Source organism: Sinocyclocheilus rhinocerous, unplaced genomic scaffold, assembly GCF_001515625.1.
Source record: "Sinocyclocheilus rhinocerous isolate Xijiao unplaced genomic scaffold, SAMN03320098_v1.1 scaffold946, whole genome shotgun sequence".
In the NCBI taxonomy this organism is placed as follows: Eukaryota; Metazoa; Chordata; class Actinopteri; order Cypriniformes; family Cyprinidae; genus Sinocyclocheilus; species Sinocyclocheilus rhinocerous.
The window spans coordinates 1,451,670-1,478,125 of record NW_015633151.1 but is presented as its reverse complement, the minus strand read 5'-3'; the positions used below and the strand labels follow the sequence as shown (position 1 = coordinate 1,478,125).

The 26,456-nt window shown below is 36.7% G+C and overlaps 2 protein-coding genes across 3 annotated transcripts in view; one reads left to right on the top strand and one right to left on the bottom strand.

Annotated features, from left to right (window-relative positions):
• Nucleotides 1-2,766: 2,766 nt before the first annotated feature.
• On the top strand, nt 2,767-10,691 carry ccdc12 (coiled-coil domain containing 12). The gene is made up of 7 exons (XM_016556375.1): nt 2,767-2,921; nt 4,570-4,643; nt 8,305-8,384; nt 8,573-8,634; nt 9,436-9,470; nt 9,583-9,659; nt 10,307-10,691. The coding sequence occupies exons 1-7, from the start codon at nt 2,838-2,840 to the stop codon at nt 10,384-10,386; spliced, it is 492 nt and encodes a 163-aa protein (XP_016411861.1). The 5' UTR covers nt 2,767-2,837; the 3' UTR covers nt 10,387-10,691.
• Nucleotides 10,692-12,365: 1,674 nt separating this feature from the next.
• Nucleotides 12,366-26,456, bottom strand: part of LOC107743172 (kinesin-like protein KIFC3) — a 17,543-nt gene continuing 3,452 nt past the window's right edge. Inside the window, exons 4-19 of one of the 2 annotated variants that reach the window (XM_016556307.1) lie at nt 25,192-25,444; nt 20,410-20,582; nt 20,031-20,096; nt 19,723-19,860; nt 17,857-18,054; nt 17,597-17,770; nt 17,277-17,424; nt 16,453-16,583; nt 16,224-16,335; nt 15,961-16,142; nt 14,672-14,776; nt 14,405-14,535; nt 13,655-13,775; nt 13,450-13,579; nt 13,082-13,311; nt 12,366-12,860 (exon numbers count right to left, since the gene is read on the bottom strand). In XM_016556307.1, coding sequence (XP_016411793.1) covers nt 12,729-12,860; nt 13,082-13,311; nt 13,450-13,579; nt 13,655-13,775; nt 14,405-14,535; nt 14,672-14,776; nt 15,961-16,142; nt 16,224-16,335; nt 16,453-16,583; nt 17,277-17,424; nt 17,597-17,770; nt 17,857-18,054; nt 19,723-19,860; nt 20,031-20,096; nt 20,410-20,582; nt 25,192-25,444 — 2,424 coding nt within the window. In that variant the 3' untranslated portion in view covers nt 12,366-12,728. Of the gene's footprint in view, nt 12,861-13,081; nt 13,312-13,449; nt 13,776-14,404; nt 14,536-14,671; nt 14,777-15,960; nt 16,143-16,223; nt 16,336-16,452; nt 16,584-17,276; nt 17,425-17,596; nt 17,771-17,856; nt 18,055-19,722; nt 19,861-20,030; nt 20,097-20,409; nt 20,583-25,191; nt 25,445-26,456 lie in introns of both variants that reach the window. The other variant, XM_016556306.1, reaches the window with a different exon arrangement.

Here is a 26,456-nt window from a genome sequence, read left to right as displayed (position 1 = left end):
ACTATAGATATATTTTTTCACACACACACACACACACACACACACACACACACACACACACACACACAGACAGACAAAATATGTATATAAAAAAATCTATATACAGATATAATTATGGAAGAGAATGTTGTTTGTTTGTTTGTTTTTATTATTATTATTACTTTTTATTTTATTTTATTTTTAATTCCAAAGATTTGGAAGTGCTGACATCCTATTTAAAAGGATAGTTTACCAAAAATGAAAGAAAAAGAATCATAAATCAAATGAAGCCCCACTAACAAGTTTATTAAAAATGAAAGTGTAATTATGCTGATTTGGACATGCTCTTTGACATTGTTCTATAAATTGAGACATACATTTTCAGTGAAATTCAATAAAGATAATATAACGGACAATATTTTGTTTCAGGCCTACAGAGGTCTCGGGATTTATTATTATTTTTTTTTTAGTCCGAGTCCTTACTTAAATTGAGCCTTGTTTGGTGATGAGTGTTTTCGTTTGTCCTGGCTGTGCAGTGCATAAGAAAGTTGTTTATGTACAGTTAACGCTGCCTGAATATTTGATGCTTCATTCTTGATTGAAATTTGCACATTAGGACATTGGCTCTGATTCATTGTATCTCAGGGTTTAGCCGTGATTTTGGATCATAATTGGGATTTGTCACATTGCTCTTGTTAATTAGTTAATTTTAACTACAGGGGTGGACACCTGAGGCTGGAGAGTGTGGAAAAGCTTTGAAAGCACAGGTAAAACCAAAACACACACACAGGCACGGTGTGTCATCATTATTCTACACAACACACAGTATTTATTATTCTCCACAAAACACACTCTCACTTCACCATTTAGAAGCAAACAGGATCTAGATGAATTAGCATACACACATATAAATAAAACATATTTTCCATTTTCTTTCCCTAATACATGCCTTTGGCCTGCCATTTTTTTTATAAAGTATTAAAGGGGTCATATGATGCGATTTCAAGTTTTCCTTTCTCTTTGGAGTGTTACAAGCTGATTGAATGAATGAATGAATGAATGTCTCAAAACCAAAGAGATATTCTTTATCAAAGTTAAGACTCTGAAGGAGGGGGCTTTGTAGAAAACGAAGCGTTTGAGAGAGGCGGGGCATAGAGGACCTACAATAATGTACAGTATTTGAAAAATAATGTGTTTTTTGAACATTAAAGCATGTCAACATATTCTGTTACACCAAATACACCAAATAATGATCTTTAAAAAAGCATCATATGACCCCTTTAATATTCCTTCTTGTTGTTTTAATCACACAAACAGTGTGACTTGATGAGTTTTTTTCACAGCTCAAGCTTTTGAGAGTAAAACATCTTTACATTCAGAATGATTCAAGATCCATATGGTCATTGGATCCCTTGAGAGCATGCAAACTCTATGCAAATAAACTTTGGTTTGGTAAAGAGTCTGAATGATCTCATTTAGTGTCTTTCCATTTTCATTTGGCACATTGGTTTTTGTCTATAACTGCATGTGCAATGACACCGCCATATTTAACATAATTCTGAAGGGTCTATTGTGTTTGGTGCCTGACTGGAACAACAATATGCTTTTGATGACGGTAAACTTTAAACATAGATTAAAAGATACCGCAACTTAAACAATACATCCTTTCTAAATCAAAGCACATATTTACCCCTTTTCCCACACTATATACTACAATATGAGGCCTTTAAACAATAAAATATTTAAAAAATGTTTTACTCATTTTAGTAATCAAATAAAATGATAGTCTAGGAGATGGGGGTCATAATGCACCATTTGTATTAATCCCATTGCTAAGTGCATCTTTGTGACTGTTTGGTCACTGGGAAGAGGATGGACCTATATGGCAGCTGTATTGCCATGGCAATGCCCTACATTCCTCACCATGTCATGTTCCGGTGTTTGTTTGCCTGTTTGGGGAACTTGTGGCTCATTTTTTTTCTATTCAGATGAGTTGTGATCTGAATATGTTTTTGATTTAATTTTTATTTTATGCTACTTAAGTTAAACTCTGCACAATCTTCATAGATGTTACTTGTTCTTTCTTAGGCTTTTTAAACAGACCAGAGCATAGTAGGGCTAGCATATCTATCTTACATATTTTACTGTTATGATGTTTGAAAGTCTATATGCAGTTGTAAACTGTTGATTTTATTGTAACCTATTGTATTTTTTTATTTAGAAGTGTAGTTTTTCTTTGTGTGTGTGTAAATCCGCCATTTATCGGTTTCCAGTACAAACATGAAATTATTATCTTATTAGCCGTTAGCTAAAATATTAATGTAGTCTGAAAAATAACCATTCACGTTCTTTATGTGAAAAACAGAAGCTCCAGAATCAGCTTTTGTGTTTCATGGAAAAAAGAAAATTAAATGATATTGGAGTACGTTATTATATATTTGATTTTTCGTTAGGCTATAGAAGAAGAAAAAAAACACATCCAGACTACTAACCAGAGTCACAGAGTCAATTATCAAACTCACAAAAATCCGAACTCCTGCATATGTCACTATAATAATCAAATTATCTAAATAGGCCAACCATCATTCTATATGCACAGATTAATTTATTATTTATATTAACTTTTTTATTGTATAATAAGGAATGTAATATTATAATTATGTTGTCGTTATATTATAGTCAGTGTATTATAGTATATATATAAAAAAATATTTACATATTTTACCGTTAGTTTAATTATGTTCAAGTCTGACAAGTTATAGTAATCGATGTGTTCGGTGTTCTTCTACCAAGCTCTGCACAAACTGCATAATCGATAACAGATTCATCGATCCGGCTACCCATGCTTTATTTTCACCATGGAGAAGCCTGTGGGTTCTTTACAAGAGCAAGCTTTAAAAAGAAAAGAAAGATTAAAAGCTCTACGAGACCGGCAACTTCAAGTGAGTGTGATAATGAATGTTATTTCTGTAAGGGGAAATGCGCGCTCACGGGCTAACATGCTCTAGTTAGCGAGTTAGCATAACAGTAAAGCATTGCATTGTTTTATAAGCAAATTAGCATCAGTTGACGTCAAGAAGATGCATTCTAATAATTTTAGCTCTTGACTTTTCCACCATTTATCTTTAAATACATTTATTATTGTCCAAAGAAGGAAGTTTAGCATTAAAAAAAATATTAGAAGTTACGCCTCAATTGATTTTGTGTTTGAATGATCTTTAAACCAATACGGTTCTTCACTAATTTGTATTACAAGTTTGCCTTGAATAATGAGGAACAAGTCAATTATTATCAGTGGTTACTGGCATGCCACAGATGTTGTTAGAGTTTAAAGGGGTCATATGATGCTTTTTTAAAGATCATTATTTTGTGTATTTGGTGTAACAGAATATGTTGACATGCTTTAATGTTCAAAAAACACATTATTTTTCAAATACTGTACATTATTGTAGGTCCTCTATGCCCCGCCTCTCTCAAACGCTTCGTTTTCTACAAAGTCCCTCCTTCCGACAAGCGCAGTCTGCTCTGATTGGCCAGCTGACCCAGTGCATTGTGATTGGCTGAACACCGCAAGCACTCGTCGGAAATGTAACGCCCCTTACCATAATCGCGAGCTTCATCTTTCAAAATAAATGTAAAGACAGTAAATAATGTCATTAGTTTTACCATCAGTTCAAGCCTGAAAGGGGAACAGAGTCGCGTGACAGACACAGTGATGAAGCTGGTATGTGTTTGCAGTACACAAGCCACGGTTAAGACAGCTGACTCCACTGTGATGTGACCCCCTCTCTCACGCGCGAGCGCTCTCTCTCTCTTTCTCACACACACGATGCGCAAAACTCCGCATTTGAACAGTCAATAGCAAATACTTAAACTAATAGCAAAACATACTTACAGTAGCTGATTCAGAAGCGCCAGATTGTCATAGCAAAGGCAGAATGACCTCTTCTCCTAGGTTCACGAAACGGTCGTCCATAAAATGCATTGCTGTTCTGTTGTAAGTAATCTTAAAGATTCCTAAATGCATCTACTTTCGTAAGGCCAAATAAAGTGCTTTTGCTTTCGCCTAGAAACACACAGCGTCTCCTTGACATGGCTGCTTCAACACTAACTGCTGTTCCTGAAACCACGCCTTCTTTCTTTGCGTGATCATTTGGGCGCATTATGCAAATATTTCCACATGGTGAGGTAGATATGTGGGGGCGTGTTAGGACGAGCCGTTTTAGGGGGGCGTGGCAGAGTCTTAACTTTGATAAAGAATATCTCTTTGGTTTTGAGACTTTAGTCTTTGCAACTTCAGGGATCTTATCTATGCACAATCAGCTTGTAACACTCCAAAGAGAAAGGAAAACTTGAAATCGCATCATATGACCCCTTTAACTTAAAACTTGGGAAGTTCCGTTTAACCCTGTTTGAATATTTATTTTTTGTTTGTTTCCTTAAATGTGCACATTAGAGCTTTGGCTCTTTCTTTGTGTATCAGAACTTTCCTGTGCTTCATTGTATCTTAATCTCATTCGAGTTTTGGAACATTATTTGGATTTTGTCTCTTTGCTTATGTTAACTAGATGTTTTTTTTTTAAACTAAAGGGACAGGCATCTGAGGATGGAGAGCCTGAGAGAAAAAGAGCTCTGGAGGACTCTGAGACAGAGGACAGACACAGGTAAAAAAAACACACAAATATATAAAATCTAGTGTCATTTATACATAAGGATACTAAACTAAATTCTCAGTTCTATCATTTAGAACCAAATAAGTCCTTGTTGGATAGACTGCCTTTTCTAAATGGACAATAAATAACAAAACTGTACTCTGTTTACATGATCTTAAGAAGGGCTGTGAGGTAAAGGTCGCTCTCAGCTCTATTTCAGGCTCAAGCCAAGGCCTCAAGCTCTTTGCTTTTTTCCCCCCATTGTTTACGTTCAGATTCACAGAACCCTTGTGCTTCCCTCCCTGAGCTCAAGAGGTGTTTGGCATTGACAGTTTGCAAAGGTTCCTAAACAATCATCACCCAATATCTGGACTACGTCTCCCTTAGTACATGTTAAAGTAATAGTCACATAAAAAAAGTGTCATTTACTTGAGCTCACGTCCTTCCAAACCTGTATGACAATCTTCTTTCGTGTTCCTTAGAAGAAAATTATGTCGTTTTGGAACAACATGAGGCTGGGTAAATAACAGAATTAACCAATTTAACACTTAATAGATCTATAATTTTGTGGCTATAAGGCATTAACTTTGTTTTTTTTTAGATGAAGGTGATATTGAAGGTTGTCAGGCAGAGAATGTTTCAAGGTGTGTCTCCTTAAACATGCATTATTAAAATGGCAACACAGTTTGGAAACAATGGGCCTCATTCATGAAACATTCGTAAATATATGAGTAAATTCTGAGTAATTTACGCGTAAAATCGACCTTCCCGAAAACTCTCCTCTGGATTCACTGCATTTTTCAGGAGTGACGCGTTGTTTGCTATGATTTGGAATATTCACTGCAGTAACATGTTACGAGTATCTTATTTTGAAGAATATTACTGAAAAAAAAACTTGAATAAATACTCCCAACCCTAGACTGGGAAAGTGGAACGTAACAAGTGGGGGCTCGTCCGGGATTTGAACCCGGGACCTCTCGCACTGAAACGAGAATCATACCCCTAGACCATAGATGGGATTTAATGGTTTGTTTTTATGATAAAATAAATTCAGAATGAATCAAAATTAAATTTTAATACCTTAAAAATATTACTTTCATTCAAAAGTGACAGTAAAGAAAATTATTAAAACAGGTTTTGATGATTCATCAAAAAGATTAAAATTTCCACAAAAATAGCAGCACAGCAAAATTTACAATTTTCAACGTTGATAATGATAATGTTTCTTGTCAGCAAACCAGCATAATAGAATGATTTTTGAAGGATCATGTGACACTGAAGACTGCAGTGATGATAATGAAAATTCAGCTTTGCCATAATAGGAATAAATTACATTTTAAAATATACTGAAATAGAAAGCAGTTGTTTTGAATTGTAATAATATTTCACAATATTACTTTTACTGTATTTTTGATCAAATAAATGCAGCCTTAGTGAACATAAAGGACTTCTTTAAAAACATGAAAAAATTTACATACCCCAAACTTTTGAACAGTAGTGTACTTTATTGTGCATAAGTGTTTTCTGCTTATTGAGTTCCATACTCAATAAGTGGAAACATCCACTTTTGTTGGGCAACAGCTTGGTCTTTTTGTTTAAGCTGTCAAAATTCTGAAGTGAGGCGAGGCAGATAATGAATGTCTGCTCAGCTTTTGAATGCAGCTCAGCCTTTCACCTGTGCCAGATAGTATTTAGTCACAGCTTAAGCGGTAGGACAATGTCAAATGTCCAACTTGACTTGGAATTTTCCCAAGCAAAGCAACCCATCCTACCACATCATATTTGTTATTTCTGTTCTCTCTAAATTAGTTTTGTCAGCAGTCAGGATTTACTGTACCACTGCTGCTTATTTTAGGTTGATGGAAGCCTGATGATGGTCCCCTCGGTTGTTTTGCAAGCTCTGAGAAACGAGAGACCTTCCACCAAACTGTCAAGGCCCTCAATTCAGCTCCGTCCCTCTGAGCACTTCAAGAACACAAGAGCTTTTCCCTTGAGCATTAATCCGTATTTCTGTATGTAATTAAATTAGAAAACAGGATACTGTTCTAGCCAGTTCGCTCAGTCCCTTGGCCACAAATTATTCAAGACTCCAGGATGTTCGAAATGCTCACTTAGAGTTTGACAAACGGCTGTTGACATTCTAAAATTGATGGATTGTTTGGCCGCTTTACTGTAGATGAGGAAAGCCAGTGGTCCTGTATTGTTCCAGCAGGTGGTCAGGAAGTCTTTTCAGGAAAGCTGAGGACAGGGAGGAGTTCCCAGCTCTTTGTTTCAGTCTGTTGTTTTGAGTGTTTTTCCAAAACCCTTCAATGCTCTTGTTTGGGGTCATAATATTTAGTGCAGCTTTGCAAGGCCTTGATAGGGTTTGGCTGTGAAATTAGTGGTCACAATGCTTTGTTTTTGATTACATGTTTTTCCATTTCATTATGCTTTAGTTTGATAACCCTACACCCAAGAGCATTGAAAAGGATTAGTGACACAGCTGACATTAACAATCTCTTTGGTCCAAGCCCATCTAATTACATGGTTTGACTGTACTTGTACACATATAGATCAAGCGGTGATGACCACATTGGCTTGTTATAGTCTGGTCAGTGACAAATAAGAGTGTCCATGATAAGGAAAAGTAATAATCTTTTAGAAGGCTAGTTTAAAAGGATGTGTACTTTTTCTTTTCAAGTTGGTTTCTTATGGTTTATAACTTTTTATACCATTTTAAAGAAAAGTTTAATGATCTTAATTGTTTCAAAACATTTAAAAAATATTTTTCAAGGAAAAGATCATTTTGATTTAATTTTTAGTTTTTGGAGAGTCGCACCACATGACATTTTACAAGTTGCACTAACCTTGCTTTGTCATGAAAATGTCGCAAAATTGACTTATTGTCCTTGATATCATTTTATTAATATTGGTTGCACCACATGACTTTGGTTTTGAAAACTTTTATACCACTTTAAAGAAAAACTTCAGTTAAATGACTGCAAATGTCATGTGGTATAGCCGTCAGGTAAAAAGTAATTACATTTACCTTAATAACATGTGAGTGTATACATCAGTTTTTTTACTAAATATTCATTATTTATTCATAAAGTGGTGATGAATGTAGGTCTGCTGTAGCCCCTTTTTTTGAGGAAAAAATGGGCACACATCTCTGGAGACAAACCAGTGAGCAATTTGATGAAAATGAATTCTCAGTCTCCTATACGAACCTTCAGATGCATCTTCTGTTGATCAAGCTGTGAAGAACCCTCTATGCTTCCCTGGAGGTCCAGCAGCCAATTTTGTTGTAACTTGCAAAGATGTTAACAAACCTGCCGGTTGAGCGATGGCATAATTGGGCTTGTCTCAGCCCCTCTCAGCTGTGAGCCTGCAGTCCCTAGACACAGTCAGATGCTACATGCTAATTAGCTAGTGCTACAAAGATGAAGGGATGCTTTGTTCACATGGTGAGCAAATGTACTCTGGATGCTGTCACAGGCCAGATTCAGTGATCCAACAGCACCAGCTGCTGATGGTCCAAACTAAATGTTTATCTGCACTGCCACCTGCTGGTTACTGGGGTTTCCTGTGATTGCTTGTGTGATCGCCTTTGTAATATCTCCTTGAATAGGTTATAATGGGGAAGTGACTTTATAACTGAGTGAATTACATAATTCTGGAATTATGTTTGCAGAGAGCTGAAGCTGAGGAATTACATGCCGGAGGACGAGGAGCTGAAGGAGCGACAGGTGCCCAAAGCAAAACCTGCATCAGGTGAGAACACTTCTGGCTTACCTGCAAGACATATTACTGGCTGTAACTTTAAATTATATTTTCAAATGTTTATACCAGCAAATTAAACAGACCGTTCACTGATAGTGATGCTGGGTGATAATGTTACAGCAGGTGATCAGGTGTTGGGTTACAGGTTGTCTGACTGGTCTTATTTCATATTACTGTAGTGGAGGACAAGGTCAAGGACCAGCTGGAAGCTGCAAACCCAGAGCCTGTGATTGAGGAAGTGGTGAGTGATACAAAGTCTCAGTTTTCAAACATGATGCCATATGGAGAGCACCAGTGTTTCCTGAATATATACACTACCTGTCAAACTTTTGGAATAATTAAGATTTTTTTATTGTTTTTGTAAGAAGTCTCTTTGAAAGAAGTCACCAGTGCCACATTTATTAGATCAAAAATACAGTAATATTGTGAAAATGTATTACATTGTAAAATATATTTTTTCATGTTTAATGTATTTTAAAATGTAGTTTATTTCTGTGATGCAACGTTACATTTTCATTAGCCATTATTCCAGTCTTCAGTGCCACATGATCCTTCAGAAATTATTTTGATACTTGCATTTGGTGCTTAATTATTAAAAACAGTTCTTATTATCAAGGTTGGAAACCGTAATTCTGGATTCTTTGATTACTGACAAGTTAAAAAACAGCATTTATTTAAAATATAAATCTTTTGTAACATTATAAATGTATTTGCTTTCACTTCTGTTTAGTTCATTGCTAAATAAAATAATTAATTTACAAAAATTTGCGAATGTGTTTGCAAACTTTTTGAAGTAGGAGCTTCAAACCTATAATTTGTGAGTCTTGTTTTGAACAATTCATTAAAAGAACCAGCTCAAAAGAGTTGTTTGCTCATTAAACAAATTACACTGTATGTGTGCTCTGTCTTTGTAGACTTATTTACATGTCATTATTTCTCATTATGTCTTTTGTAGTGGAAAAGTGTCGTCTCAAACAGTGCAAGAATCACTGAATTTAAACTAATCTTATTCTCTTTTTTCACTCTTGACTTGTGTTCTCAGGATCTGGCCAATCTTGCCCCCAGAAAACCAGACTGGTACAAACATTAAATTTTTACTCCTAAAACGCAATCATGCATCATATTCATTGAGATCCATTTTAGTTAAAATTTTCATTCATTTAATGCTTGTGTTGTGTGTTTGTAATAGGGATCTAAAGAGGGACGTTGCCAAGAAACTTGAGAAATTAGAGAGGCGAACACAGAAAGCCATTGCTGAACTTATACGTGAGTATGACATGACAGAGACTAAGGCAGGTCTGCACCAGGGATGATATCTATAATGATAACTGTAATGACAAATTTTCAATAGTTGTTCTAATTGCAAATCGACACAATAACGATGCAAATTATTTGTTCCAGCTGATGATGAATGATAAAAACATTAATTTGAAAGAGCTTGAGCATTTAAAGTGACAGATGACAACTGCAGCACGCTTTTAATAAGATGAATGTTAGAACGTCCCTTTGGTGTGGACACTAATATAATGTACAATGTATAACTAAAGCATTAATCCATCTCTGCATCACTTCTTTTATCAGTAATATATTGAAACTATAGTTGTAGAGCCTTTTTGCATTGAGCTCCACCAGGGCTTGATGTAAGGCTAATTGCTGAGAAGGTTCAAAAGCTCTGGAGATCTCTTAATGACATCATATATGGACTTCCTGTCTCTGTACGCTCCTCTGGCACAAACTAGACCTAACATTACTAGTTTTGTCTCTTAAACCCACAATTTAAATGAAAATTCTGTAATTTCTTAAAAACAAGTATTTTATGGATCACCAAATCAGACATAGAGCACACAAGAGTTTTTGGTGAAACACATATTTGATGTTCATAGATATGTCTGGGCATTTGTGTCATTCCACAGGTGAACGGCTCAAGGGAAGCGAGGAAGAGCTGGCTGGAGCGGTCGGAGCAGTTGGCGTGGAAGAGGGAGACTCGGATTGAATCTGTTGAGAATGACGGTCACGCACAACTGATTTTCTAGAAGTTTCCTGCCCAAATCCTCATTACATAGCAGTGTGTGTTTAAAACTGATTTTTTTATGCTGAGCTCAGCATGAGTTCACACACATCCAGATCAGGTGATTGTGAGAGAGAGTGAGATACAGAAAGGAAGAATGAGAGGAATACAGGTGTTTTTGTGTTTCATTATGGAGTACACAAAGATGACTTTCTCCTTTTTATTATTATTTTGTTGTTTTGTATAAGTAAACAGTTCTTTCTTTTCTAAATTGACTCGGTCTTTTTCCTTTCTGGGTCTTATGATAAAAACATTTTCCAATGTCAATACACTTCTTTTAAAACAGAACCTGAATGCTGATAAAGAAGGGCTAAATTCATATTTTCATAATGTATTTTTCTCCTTTCTCATTAATATGAGAGAGTTCTAAAATCAGACACGTTACAGAGAAGAATACAATATGATAATTGAGGAGAACAGTACAGATAAAACTGCAGTACATTATTCTGGCTTCATGATATGTAGAATAAGTTAGAATAAATTAGTGTGTGTACATGAGCCAGTCTCTTCAAGTACTTAATAAAATCAAGTAAATTTTTGCTTAAAGAAGAGTTAAATCAGTGTCAGATAAAAAAAATTTTCTAGAATTATTCTGCCACGATTTAAAAGATGCAAATTTTCGGAAACAAACTGATAGACCTACTGTACATTTTGTTAAAAGACAAGTCGTATGGACAGCACAAGTCTCTGACAATAAAGTGCATTCCTCACCTCCCCCTGTAACATGGCTAAAACTAAAAGAGCAATAATGACATTTCACATTAAACGTAAACTTATCCTAAACATCCTAGGAAGATAATAATAATATATAATTTAAATATATTGATATGTTGGTATGTCTATTACGAATTAATAATGAATATATATATATATATATATATATATATATTAATGTTTAAGAGTAACATTTTGTTCTGTGTGGTCACTCTCAATTGGGCCAAAACCAAAAAAGTAGATGCTCACCACTAAGAGGTGCTATTGCACACAATATGCTGTGAAGTATAGATACATTCGTTCTCATCTTTAGCAAATGGTTTCCTTTCCAAATCCTGGCTTTATTTTCTCCTTCAGTGACAGAGTGGTGTTATCAAGTAACTCAAGAATCAGCCAAATAATTTATCATCAAATAATTTCATGAATCACCGTTTCAGGGGCCTCGCTTATAAAAGGTTGCGCAGAAACCATCCTAAACTTGATCTTACGATCATCTCTCAAATATGTGTAGGCCTATGTGTGATTCATAGAATGAACGTACGCACAGAAAACGCACGTACGCCTCTCTTTCAGATGTGAAATCTATGAATCGCAACTAATCTTGAACTTGCCCGCAACTGAATGGTTTCAGCTCTCTGCCTTGTAAACGATTCCTAATTAATGTCATTAACAAAAGATCACCAGTCATCGTCCAAATTCTTGAATTTAGAACAGCGAGCTGCAAGAACAGCTTACATTTCCAAAAACCTGCAGCACTCCGACAAGAAAAAGTACATACGTCTGCTCAGACCCTGACGTGACGATAAACACTTTTCCACGTCAAAGGCAGTTTTTACAAATATTAGCGTTGGCGTGGATTTAAGCGCACACACACTCTAAGATCAAATCTTTGCGAACGCACACTTTATAAACGAGGCCCTAGTGGTTGAGAATGAGACCTTACGGTTATTAGCTTGGATCTTGAAACGCTAAGACAACACCTCTGTCAGAGAAATAAAATCAGCAAATGCTGATCTCGTGCAATTTGGCTGAACTCACATCCTCTGAACCTAATAAAAGACAGATTGGCTGGTTCAACACACATAACAATCATAGAAGTCCACACCAACCATACACAAAAAATACATAATTTGGCCATTATTTCCTAGACTATATATTATACCAAACAATTTAAAGGTTTTTGAGTAAATATCAGTAGAACCTTTAAGCATTACACAATTACGATACTGTGGCCTCTTGTGTAGTGACTCCACAAAGTGTTTTTTTGCAAGATTTACTGAAATATCCTCACCAGTCTTCCCTGTGGAGAATTTTCTGTGATATTTTGAACTTATGGTGACAGAGAGCTTGTCTAGATATTGGTGGTGTTGGTGAGACTTTGACATGCAGATCAGCTGGTGGAGAAAAGCCATTGCTAAGTAGCAGGAAGAAACTGGAACTTATGTGGCATCACAGATGTTACCAGAACTGTAGCCCTTGAGTAGGATTGGAAAAGTGCAAGGCTTGAGTTGATGCCATTTCTGGTGTTTACTTGTGAGGGTTGATGGTATGCATTAATTTTTGCTTTCGTTATGTCCCCCCGTCTCAATTTTTCTTGCAGCAGGGCCTAGCTCCACCTTACACACTCGCTGGGCGAATTTTAGCGAGCACAGGGTCTCTCCAACATTGCTCTCAAGAGAAGAAACCTAAAGAAAACAAATTATTTTTTACATGAGCTTTGTTGTTCATTGGCTTGATTTAAAAATTGACATTACAATGTAGGAAGCGCTTTAACGCTGTGATCCAACCAACTCTGGGTTATTGCCTTTTTAAACCCCGGCCAATTTTTCACATTTGTCGTTTTGAAAGGGGCTTGGCACAGCTAAGCTAACAGGGTTAGCTAGTGAGTCTTGGTAAATCATTGTACCTGAACAACCATGGCGGTTTTGTTGCCTTTTCCCAGTGAGTCCTGCAGCAGGTAGGTGAGTCGTGAGTTCCTGAAGGGTATGTGAGTCTGGTGGGCCTTCAAGGCCTGGATCACATCTCCTAGAGCCAGCAGTGAGCGGTTGATATTCTGGGCTTCCTTCAGTCTCTCCCCCTCTGCCCCAGACTTCCACACCCTCTCAGAACCAGCCAAATCCACGAGATTCAGCTTGCCTGTAAAGGAGAGGTCACAGATTATGGTCATTCAAGGATAGCGACAGCTTTTAGAGGGGGAACTCATGACTTTGAGGACTTTGAGAATTCTCACACAACTCAAGCAATCTAAATTGTTCCAGAATCGTTGGGACTGACCAGTGGTTTTGGCTCCACTGGCGAGGTCTGTGCCCAGCACAGTCACAGTGAGCAAGGCATGAGATCGAGAGCTATGCTGGTTCATCTGTGTTCCAAATGTAATCCTGTTCTTTCGAGCTATGGCCAAAATCTGCAAAAAGTAACAACAGATCATTGGAGAGAGTGGTCTTTGTATAGTCAGCATTATCTTGACATATGAACTCACTTTCTTGATATGCTGGAAGCTTTTGACCTCCATGACCCTGAGTCCTGGCACATGAAGCTGACCCGTCCCATCAGGGTTGATCTTGATGTCAAGTTTCTCTCCATCCTTACTGAGCAGATCTCTGACGTTAACAATAAAGAAATGTTAATGATTTAATTGTAATACAGGGTTAGTGCACCCAAAAATGAAACTAGAAATTTCTGTTCCTCCATTGAAAGTCCATTTAACCAAAAGTTTGACACATCAAAAAGTACATAAAGAGACTGTAAAAGAAAGCTCCAGGGTTTTTCCAATGAGTTTTTTTCTTGCATGTCAAGCAAGTACAATTGAGCTTTCACTTACCATATTTGATGTGCTCTATGTATGTGTTGATCAATGTTTAAATGGGAATAAATGACTTGAATTAAACCACTCGATTCATATTTAAGAATCAATGTTTTGGAATAGACTTTCAAAGGAAGGACAGAAATCTCTTGCGTGCCATAAAATATCTTTATTGGAGTTATAAAGTTGAAAGGAAATCTTATGAGTTTGGAACAACATGAATGTGAGAAGTTAATGATAGAATTTTAATTTTCGGGTGAACTAATCCTTAATATTCCTCATAAACATCAATTGAACGTCAGGTTATTTAATGATCTAAAAGCTCACTTTACTTAGATGCTTCTAACATTATTGGCAACAATTTATTTTGCATTCACGTGGCAACCACCATAGATTTTGGCATGATAAAGGGGTAAAATGCAATACCTCAGGACCTCGTTGTAAATTTCCACCGAGCTGACACTGACGGTGTATGTCCACATGTCTTTTCTTTCCTCAATCTCATTGAACAGGTGTTTCAGGGCTCGCTGGTTGATGCCGGGGTTCTCAACGGTTCCCTGAGCAGACACGGACGGTTAATGAGACCTGACAGTCTTATTGAATAATTAATGGAAACAGATAATCTGGGTCAAAAGTATGAAATTGGAACCATTTGTTATGACCGGTATATCATTACAGATCCCTATATGTTACCTCCATAGAATAGGTCTTGCCAGATCCTGTCTGGCCATAAGCAAAGATGCAAACGTGATATCCATCTATACAGGATGTGATGAGTGGCTCAATTTCCTGGAACACCTGAGATAAAGACCAAGAATAGAGAATGGGAATGTGTCGTCACAGCGGAAATGCATTCTGGGAATTTAGGTCACGGGAGCTACAGCGGAGACTGGATAATATAGTGAATGTAGACGTTTGATGATTTCATGTTCATATTATTCTACTTAAGATCGCGTTGGAGTGGTTAAGGCTCACTTTACATTATTTGCCATAGCCCTTTGCACGGCCGGTGTGAAAAACGTGCTTTTTTCAGCGTTAGAAAGCTGAAAGAGCAGATGTATTTCCTGCAGACATTGATAAGGGCTATGCTATGCTATTGACACATCAATGTCTGCATGAAATACCTCTGCTTTTGATTAACGCTATGTTGATACAGTAAGCGTTAATCATTCCAACATGATCTTAAGTTGAATCATATAAACATAAAATAATATAAAATGTTTACATTCACTACAGAACTCGGATGAAAGTTAAACTGAAACTCTGTATGGTAAACAACTCAAATAAGATGTGGCTTAATAATTGATCTCTAGATTTATTATATACAGTGCATTAAACTGTAAGCCCTCACACTACAAATAGAAGAAAATCATATATGACAATACACATCGTTTCAAAGCAGCTTACAGTAAGCTCTGTTACCTCTATAATGGCTTAATTCTTTACACTGAGCAGTTTTATTGGGCAATATGACGATATATAACCATGATAAATGATCCACTGTTTGAGATCTAGCTATGTATTCTCCCCTTTAAAAATAGCCATGGTTCTGCTGCTCTGACCAGTGTTTTAGCAGCTAGCCTATATCAGCACCACTGTAGTGAAGGAGACTGAATAATGAATATTTGCAGCCTCTCAGACAAACCACAGAGCGATTAAAAAAAAAAAGAGAGATTTACATATTAGTCCGTTTTATTCTAAGAGTATGTAAGATGGTTTTCAAAAAAAAATATTAATAGTAAACGGTCAGCTTTTTCTGTGGTGATTTGCGTGTTTACACGGTGTGCTCCAGAGCGTGACCTAAAACATGGCGGAATCCAACGCGGCGTGACGTAGATTCCCATTCTCTATAGTCAAAAATACATATCAAAAAGAGTTCTTTTAGATAGCTATAGCTTTGGATAGTATAGAATCTTAATATTGGCCATGAAAATGACCAATTTAGTGATAGTGAGGTTGAATATGACTTTTACCCTGCTTACCTCTTCTTGAGTGGCCTGAGGGTGGAAGACTTTATCCAGCTCAAAGTTTTTAGCCTTTCCTTTGCTTAAAACTGTGAGTGCAGATTCATTATTGGGGTCTGTTGTCACAACTACTGCTTGGCCTTCTTCATGTTGATCTTCCTTCAGTACTGGCTTTACACGGCACAGCACACGGATATTACCTGGTGAAAAAAAACAACAACTTGTTTTAGATTTTGCATTTTAGACAAAAATATGGTGAAAGAATGGTGAATACTGCCTACCTTTAAGCTCAACCAGCTGCTCGTGGTACTTCCTGCGGAGAGCTACCTCCTTTCTGTATTTTTCCAAAAGGTCTTTGTTGGCCTCTGACATCTCATTTATAGCTGCCATAATCTGTTGTAATATTAAAAAATGATTCATAATTGAAAAGCAACAAATAAAATGTGACTATATCAACTCTTAGATTTTAGAAGTTCTACATTTAGTACAAGTTTGTGCAGCTTGCAGTACCTGTTTCTTGGCTTCTTTGATAGCTGTTCCATAGAAGTCAGAAAAGTTGCGGACCTGGCTGCGAAGGCTGGCATAATCAGTCTTCATGGTGCGTAATGTGGGAGGCAGAGCACTCAGACGCTTCTGGAGGGCTGGAGATTCCACACATAAACATAAACTAAGCTGAATACATTGCTGCACTTAAGATGCACATTTAACAATGCCAACGACAGGGGCGCTCATGAGCACACTCCGAAGACTGTAAGATGATATAAAGTGCGCCATTCCAGAAATCACCAAAACCATTTTAGAGGAATAGTTCACCCACAAAATTAGCTGAAAGTGGTCTCACCCTCAGGCCATCCAAGATAGAGATGAGTTTGTTTCCAAATCAGAACAGATTTGGATAAATTGAGCATTACATCACTTGCTCCCTAATGGATCCTCTGCAGTGAATGGGTGCCGTCAAAATGAGAGTTCAAACAGCTGATAAAAACATCACAATAATCCACAAATAATCAACATGACTCCAGTTCATCAGTTAATTTCTTGTGAAGTTAAAAACTGTGTTTATAAAAAACAAAACATTATTTTAACGCTAAACTGTCGCTTCTGGTGAAATTATAAATCCATAATTCATAATAGCACACACATTCACTGCAGAGGATCCATTAGTGAGCAAATGATGTAATGCTAATTTTCTCCAAATGTTCGAAAAAAACAAACTCATCTAAATCTTGGATGGCCTGAGTACATTTTCAACATATTTTTATTTTTTTATTGCCTGTTCCTTTAAGAAACGGGCATAAACTATAAGATTTGTACTATATATACAGTAAACTCACTTGTGAACTGATCCTGCAGGCTCTGGAGATGCTCCTGAGAGCAGTTAGCTGCCGCTTTTACAGCCGCTTCTTTCTTTTCCTCAAGATGTCCAATCTCCTTCAGCAGCTCCTCCCTTAATGTCCCAATCTCCCTCTCATATGCAGCAATCTGTGGAGCCACTACTTTTTAGAAGAGTGGAGGTTTTCTACAGTGTTCTGACATGCACTGTATAATTCATGAGTTTTGTATTTGAGATACCAGCAACAGAGGTTGTTGAGTTCTTTAGCTGCAGTTATACTGTATGTACAATCATAAACACAAATGGATAAAGCTGAAAAACCTTGTGTTGCAAATTGCAGCTGACTTCATCTGAATGCCTGATGTTCTCCTCCAACTGTCGGCATCGTTCTCTCTGATTGCTTAGCTTCTCAGAAAGCTGTTCATTCTGTTGTCTGGCTTCGGATAGTTGGCGTAGAGTTGAAGGTGACTCTACCTCCACAGTTTGGGTAACATACTATGGGAATAAAATGTCATTTTTATCTAGTTTGTTGGGTGTTTTTTTTTTGATTTTTAAGTTCATATTCTTGCATTTTTTCTTACTTTAACCACAGGCTCCTTGTTGCGTTCTTTGTCCAATTCGAGCCGCAGCTCTCTCACGCTCTCCTCTCGTCTCCTGAGCTCTTCTGCTTTTCTCCAGTCGCTTTGCTCCCTCTGGTGCTCCAGACGTGACAGCTGCTCTGCCCGCTGCTGCAGTGAACTCTCCAGCTGCAGAACGCGACTGCGCAGGTTCTCGTTTTCCTACAGGGTAAGACAGTACACTAATAATTTCATACAATTTCCACATTTATGTGTGCAGAGGTTTAGAATTCAGTTTATTCTAAATGAGTGAGTGTGTGCACCTTGTAATTTGTTTGAAACAGTATGATCACAGGCTGCATTTTGTATTTTATTTTAAATAGAATAGAAAAATAATAAACAAAAAGTGTACTTTTGTAGAGCCACTTTGTTATTCCATTCATTACACTGTAAAAAAGCAACTACATATTTTCTAGTTTACAGGACCTTTTTTGTCACAAAAAATTACTTGAAACTACATAAAAGCCCTATTAAGACATAATTCAACAGAATTAATAACATAATTCCCCCAAATGTAGTCCCAACTAGTCAATTTCAAAATGTTCATTTCAATATTGCAAAAATGTTAAGGATTTGTGAGTTCCCAGCATGCATTGCAGCATGAATAATTTATGAGGTTACTATTATAGGATTATTGTTTTGCTGCTTGCTGACTTTTTTTTTTTAACATTTGTTGTTTTGTCATTATTTCTGCTGTTTTTTTTCTATTTGTTGATTGTCACATATATGCAGATAGATAGATAGATAGATAGATAAAAACAGACAGATGGATAGATAGATAGATAGATAGATAGATAGATAGATAGATAAAAACAGACAGATAGATAGATAGATAAAAACAGACAGATAGATAGATAGATAGATAGATAAAAACAGAAAAATAGGATTGTCACATATACAGGTGCATCTCAATAAATTAGAATGCCGTGGAAAAGTTCATTTATTTCAGTAATTCAACTCAAATTGTGAAACTCGTGTATTAAATAAATTAAATGCACACAGACTGAAGTAGTTTAAGTCTTTGGTTCTTTTAATTGTGATGATTTTGGCTCACATTTAACAAAAACCCACCAATTCACTATCTCAACAAATTAGAATACTTCAAAAGACCAATAAAAAAAACATTTTTAGCCTTCTGGAAAGTATGTTCATTTACTGTACATGTACTCAATAACTTGGTAGGGTCTCCTTCTGCTTTAATTACTGCCTCAATTCGGCGTAGCATGGAGGTGATCAGTTTGTGGCACTGCTGACGTGGTATGGAAGCCCAGGTTTCTTTGACAGTGGCCTTCAGCTCATCTGCATTTTTTGGTCTCTTGTTTCTCATTTTCCTCTTGACAATACCCCATAGATTCTCTATGGGGTTCAGGTCTGGTGAGTCAGGTAGATAGATAGATAGATAGATAGATAGATAGATAAAAACAGACAAACAGGTAGATAGATAGATAGATAGATACAGACAAACAGGTAGACAGATAGATAGATAGATAGATAGATACAGGTAGATAGATAGATAGATAGATAGATAGATGGATAGAAACAGACAAACAGGTAGATAGATAGATAGATAGAAACAGACAAACAGGTAGATATATAGACAGACAGATAGATAGATAGATAGATAGATAGATAGATAAAACAGACAAATAGATAGATAGATAGATAGATAAAAACAGACAAACAGGTAGATAGATAGATAGATAGATAGATAGATAGATAGATAAAAACAGACAGATAGATAGATAGATAGATAGATAGATAGATAAAAACAGACAAACAGATAGATAGATAGATTTACATTATACCCAATGCATTTAAAGCCAGTCTTACCTTGATGAGCACGGAGCTGGACTGGGATGGGATGACTGACAGCTGCTGCAGAAGACCCTGTGTCACTGTGAGGCTGTGTTTCAAACTATCGTTCTCTGCTGATAAGCAAAGCACTCGTTTTTCTGAGTCTGTTACACCCTGGTGAAAAAAAACACACCAAAAAAGTTACAGCTGGCCTGGAAAAAATATCTGAGGAAACAACCCAGATAAACTGTTGGTCATGAAACATTTTGAGACTGTCTGGCCTGGTTTTTAATGTGCTCAGTTTCAAATGCAGAGCACTGGAACAGATTCTTCCAAAAGCTTACCGATGCAACTCTGAGTTTGGACAGCTCCTCTTCTCTTTCTTCAATACAGCTCTTCAGCTCCTCAATCTACAGGGAGAAAATCAATGCTGTCAGCTTAGCAAGTCTGGAATGAAAAATGGGTGAAGGGGGTGAAACTGAATTAACAGATAAATGGATAAAAAGTACAGTCAACAGAGTTTAATACCTGATTTTGTAAATTTTATTTACTTTAACAATCATTGGTTTGGTAAACAGAGAGGAATATGTAGAGACGTGCTATTAAAAACACTGTTTGTCAATGGATGGCTGATTGCATGAATAAATTTGGTGGGTTGAATGAGAGGATGAATGAATAGAATCTGTGACTGAATGAATAGAGGGGAAGTATAATGCTGAGCACCTGCTGTTGGAAAGCCTGTACGTTAGTATGGCGATCTCGATCTCTCTGCTCAAGCTTGGAATGAAGCAATCGCAGCTCTCCTCTCAGCTGACTCTTCTCTACTTGCAGCCTGCAGAGAGACTGAACCAACTTATGCAGCCCAACCGGAGACGCTGCAGGAAGCATGCAGTCACCTACACACACACACACACACACACACACACACGTCATAGATGTTTAGAGTGGAATTTCAAAAGTACACTGAAAAAATTTAAAACAATTTTCACTCCGAAATTGCTAGTAAATTTCACAAAACATGACAAAGAATCAGCAAATAACACTAAAATTTTGAAGTAGACTAAAATCGTATTTTCTTGTGAAATGTACTCCAATAATCTTAGCTTTTTAAAAAAAAAAAAATTCACAATGACAAAAATAGATAAAAGAAATGAATAATGACAAGTATAGTTACAATCTAAATAATTTTTAAATTAATAATTAGATATGAAATTTAGTGGTATTTGATATTAAATAAAACAAAGATAAATAAGAAATTAATCAAAACCTCGAAAGAAAGTAATCATAACTTAACATAATTTAATTCATATGGACTTTAAATCAATCAAGTGATTAAATCATTAAAACACTAATAAATAAAGCAATAGATAAATTAAAAATGCAATTATTAAGCACTTCATAATTGCATAGATAAATATTTTGTCTTTACCACTTATAAAGTAAACATTGTTTTTTCTAGTTATTCTAACGTTTTGATTAATTTTTAAATTAATCTTTTTAAGACTTTTATCTTTTTATTTACATGAACAACGACTGCTTAACTGATATATTGATTTCTCAGTGGATAGATTTTCCAAATGTTATTGGCTCAAACAGGCCTCCACACCCAAAAGGGCTTAAAGACAAGAACAAATATCCACTTTTTATTTTTTTATAAATGTGTTTTATGTAGATCACCCAGGTTCCTTTTTTATAACAACATCACAAAGACAATTGTTTCTCCTGGATACCGACTGCATTAAATGGAGAACATCTGAAAAACTGCCCAGTAATATCACGTTTCTCCTCCAGAGTTGTGCAAGCTGTTCTCAGGTTTGCCAAGATATCAAATCAAAGCCCAAGAATTTAATCTAAATTCAAAATTTTCTCATTTGATTCCTTTGCTAATCACATTAATTTTATTTCATTTCAAAATTTGTTCCAGTTGTTATTTTTTACAAGAAATGTTAGAACTCCATTAAAGGGGTCATATGATGCGATTTCAAGTTTTCCTTTCTCTTTGGAGTGTTACAAGCTGTTCGTGAATTGACAAGATCCCTAAAGTTGCAAAGACTAAAGTCTCAAACCCAAAGAGATATTCTTTATAAAAGTTAAGACTGGTCCACGCCCTCCTAAAACGCCTCGTTTAAACACGCCCCCACATGTCTACATCACTGTGTGGGAAGATTTGCATAACGCCGCCCAAATGTTCACGCAAAGAAAGAAGGTGTAACTTTATTGTTGCTGCCACCGCCGCTGCCATGTTGTGAAAACGCTGTGTGTTTCGTTGCGAAAGCGGAAAAAAGAGGACACGACTAGAAATCAGGTGTTAAGTTGTATTCACAACACTGTTCCAGAACAGTTCAACCCAAATATTCAGATGTGTGCAGCGCATTTTATGGAGGACTGTTTCCTGATCCTGGTAGAGTAGACTACAATGCCGGCTGTTCTGACTCACAGACTGTAAGTACGTTTTCATATTTAAAGGATTTGCCACTGACGATTCAAACGAGAGTTTTGAGCAGTGTAGAGTAGCGCTTGTTGTTTGTCATTTCTACGATCACAAATGCAGACATGGTTTTATGTTATGCGGCGCGATGCAACGCAATGTATAAAAAAACAGTATAAGTCATTATAATCCGTAATTATGTCCCCATTGGATGCAACAAATGCCTCGTTTATAATGGGTTTTAATGTTTTTGTCTCGTCGCTCCGGGACACGGCATCACAGTATGGTAAGGGGCGTAACATTTCCGTCACATGCTTGAGCTATTCGGCCAATCACAACGCACTGGACAGCTTTGTAAAAATCAACGCGTTTCAGAAAGGCGGGGCATAGAGGAGAAACCGTAATGTACAGTATGTGGAAAATAATGTGTTTTTTGAACCTTAAACCGCATAAACACATTTCATTACACCAAATACACAAAATAATGTTCTTTTTAGCAACATCATATGACCCCTTTAAGCAAAACTCCATTAAGCAATGACTCGAGACAACCTCAACAACCCGAGTTTTGAACTCAAAGTCCAGTGCAACGTGCCTGGCGGCCTAACTGCTCTGCAACATTTTATTTAGATTCCTGCCATTAATTATTGATATGCCGAGTTAGAGATTCTGTCTCTTCCTGAGCTGTATACTAATTACTGAGGCAGGTGGTGTCAGATCTGCGCTGTCAGTCTCTCGGGGGGAGCGAGTGGATTGGTGGGAAGGATGAATGGAGACTCGCTCACGGGGACGCCGCTGCAAACGTGATGTGGAACAAACGTGATGGAGGAACAGGCTTAGACAAAAAGCTCATTAAGTATTACACAACTTTCTATTTGATTCTGATTGATTTCTGTTGTCAAATAGTTTTGTACAATGAACATTAAACCGGCACCAATTTCCTAGCTGTGCTACTGAAGGTTTACTGGTCTCTTTCTGGTTACATAATTATAATGTATAATCATATTTACACTCTTAAAATGTAAAGCTTTTTAAAAATGTCTTTCAAAGATCTTTTTTTTTTCTTTGTGTGAAGAACATTTTAAAAATCTTAAGAACCGTTTCCACTATAAAGAACCTTTTGTGAAATGGAGAGGTTCCATGTATGTTAAAGGGATAGTTCACCCCAAAAAATGAAAATTCTGTCATGATTTACTTATTTACTCAACAGTTTCTTCTGTTGAACACAAAAGAAGATATTTTGAAGAATGTTGGTAACCAAAAACAGTTGATGTTAGCCATTGACTTCCATAGTATTTTTTCCATATTGTGGAAGTCAATGGCTACCGTCAACTGTCTGGTTACCAACATTCTTCAAAATATCTTCTTTGTGCTCAACAGAAGCAATAAACTCATAAAGGTGTGGAACAACTTGAGGGTGAGAAACTGGTGACAGAATTTTCATTTTTAGGTGAACTTTCCCTTTAAAGGTTCTTCATGGAACCACTGATTCCAATAAAGAACCTTCATTTTTAAAAGTGTACCTTCATTGTTTAAAGGTGAATTTTCTTTCCACTGTACACCAGATTTATATATAGTACCTAGCAGTGGTGCACGTGAAGTTCAGCGCTGCTAGTGTTTGTAAGTGCACTTGCATTTGTAAGAGAAGCAGCTCTCACAATGTTTTATTAATCTCTGTGAGCCTCAGAGAAACAAGCCAAGTGCTGTAGACATGTGCCAGCCTAGCAGATGGGTATTTTTACTACATGGCTAATAAAAAATATTGAGGTCTCAGGAGCAACAAACACATGCATTTCCATATGACATTTAGCCATCTGATTAACATGAATCATATCTGTATTTCAGGTGGCTAATGGATACATTTAAATGTCTGCAGACATGTGGGTATCATGAACAAAATTGGCAAGGTTTGTCTGGTTTTTAGCATAACCCAGTTAGCCCTGCTGTAAGATAACAATACACCTTCTCCTTTGATCGAAATACAGTTTTTGCAAACAACATATAAACTAATTTGTCATATATTTCATTATATAATACTAGACACTTAAACAGTGCATGATTTTTTTTTTAGAGGGATCTTAAAACCATGAAATGGACTTTTATTTTCACTGTCAGCTTCCTCTCAAGTCACAGCTGAGGATAATTGCTAGTGAAGGGTTTGTCATGATGTAATTATGCAAAAATCTGAGGAAAAATTAGTATGAAGATTTGACAAATACATTGAAAGCCAATCAGAATCACCACCTGACTTTAAAGCATTTAATGCAGCAGACAGCATAACTGCAGCACTAATGAACATTGTTATTGTGTGTTGGTGTGGGCGCTATAGTCATCTTTATAATTATCGTTCTTGGTGTAAATGGGTCTTTAGCCACCAATTAATTCACCAAAACATAAAATAGTTGTGAATTTCCATGAGTTTGTTGGCTGATTTTGCCAGTATCTTGAATCCCCTTTAAAACACCTCTGGGCTTAATATAGCTCAGTAAATCCTGATGGCATTAAGGATCATGTGCATCCACTGAACTACAAAGACAAGTACATCTGACATTGAAACCCATGCAATGTTTAATAGTGAGTCTGGCTGATAGGAAACCTGTTGTAACAGCTGACAGAGGAACATCTGGTGACGTCTGAGGACAAACAGACCACCAGAGAGTTCAGATGCCCTCTGTAGCTCTGAGGTCACTCACTGCTAGATGCGGTTTCTAAAACCGTCAGTTTGCTATTTTTGGCATTTTTTTCTTCATTGTTCTCATTTAATTAAAGTACAATTTTTAGCAGTCCACATGATGTGAACGTGTCCTCGTCTTGTTCGCGACTGACGTTGAACTATAAGGATCCTGAAAAATTCATGAATCCAGTCCAAAGTTTTTGTGGAAATCAACAGAATCTTTGTCAAAGAATATAATAATGAACTAGAAATCTGATAGCTTCAGACAGACCAAACAACAGGGCTAGTAACAGATTTAGCATCCCCCAACAAATCAATATTGAGGTAATATCAAGTGGCATCTAATATGAAACTCATTGTTATTAACACATTCTGTTATTTTTTTAGGTTCAAAAGGTCTCACCCTCATTTTCATATGATGGGCTCTGCTGCTGAGCAATCACCTCCTCCAGGCTGTTAATCACACTGTTCTTGTCTTTGAGGCGCTGGCGGTAGGAGGCACGCAGGGCCTTCATTTTCCGCCAGTGCTGGACGCGGTGTCTGCGCAGCTGCAGACGGTACTGATCCGCCTGCTGCTGCAGCTGTTGCAGGTGGGAATATTGCTCCAGGAAACTCAGGAGGTGTGACATCACAGACAGCAATGGAGACTCTGTCACCTGGAAAATACACAATCAGTATTTTACTGAATAATTTAATAAAAACTGCTTTAACTAGATTTCTACACATTCTTTCAGAAAATGTGACCAGTGCTTACAAAACAGTTGCTAATGTGTGCTAAACAATTGCTAATGTGTTCTGTGAGGTTTTTAGTATGTTGCAATGTGGTTGCCAAGGTGTTATGAGAGGTTGCTAGGGTTTTGGGTGGTTACTTGATGGCAGGGTTATTTAATCAAAACTAAAACCATAAAAACAAAATTTTCTTATAAAATGAACTGTAACGGACATTATAGAGGAACTCTTCAGGTTGTTTCTCATTTTCATTAATTTTTTTCATTTACTTTATTTACTAAAACTAAAACTGAAATAAAAATGAATAAAAGCCATGTAGCCATTTTAAAAAATCTTAATAAAAACACAACAAAATTACTAAAACCTTAACTAAAAGTAAAATGTAAAGAGAAAATATATTTCAAATTTACATTTTTCGAAGTATTAAAGGGTTAGTTCACCCAAAAATGAAAATTCTGTCATTAATTACTCACCCTCATGTCGTTCTAAACCCGTAAAACCTCCGTTCGTCTTCGTAACACAAATGAAGATATTTTTGATGGAATCTGAGAGCTGTCTGACCCTCCCATAGACAGCAGTGTAATTACCACAATCTCCAGAAACGAACGTAGCAGGGAGATCGGTAAAATAATCCATGTGACATCAGGGGTTCAACCGTAATTTTACAACACTCCGAGAATACTTTTTGTACGCAAAGAAAACAAAAATAACGACTTCATTCAACAATTCGTCTCAAACAGCGTATGCTATTCTGTGTCAGCTGCGTCACGCCAGATCTGTTTCCTACGTTGTTGTGATTTGATCTGAACAAAAACAGTGTATCCGTGTGACACAGCTGACACAGAACAGCATACGCTGTTTACGTTCAGTGGATACTCTCCAAAACGGCGCTATAGGGTGACGTGGAGGAGACGAATTGTTGAATAAAGTCGTTATTTT

What these genes read in the sequence shown, in the direction of transcription:
- ccdc12 (XM_016556375.1), top strand. Translation starts at nt 2,838, where the DNA reads ATGGAGAAGCCTGTGGGTTCTTTACAAGAGCAAGCTTTAAAAAGAAAA. An exon ending in CAAAGCAAAACCTGCATCAG is followed by an intron (nt 8,385 to 8,572) that starts GTGAGAACACTT and finishes ATATTACTGTAG; the next exon opens with TGGAGGACAAGGTCAAGGAC. An exon ending in AGCCTGTGATTGAGGAAGTG is followed by an intron (nt 8,635 to 9,435) that starts GTGAGTGATACA and finishes TTGTGTTCTCAG; the next exon opens with GATCTGGCCAATCTTGCCCC.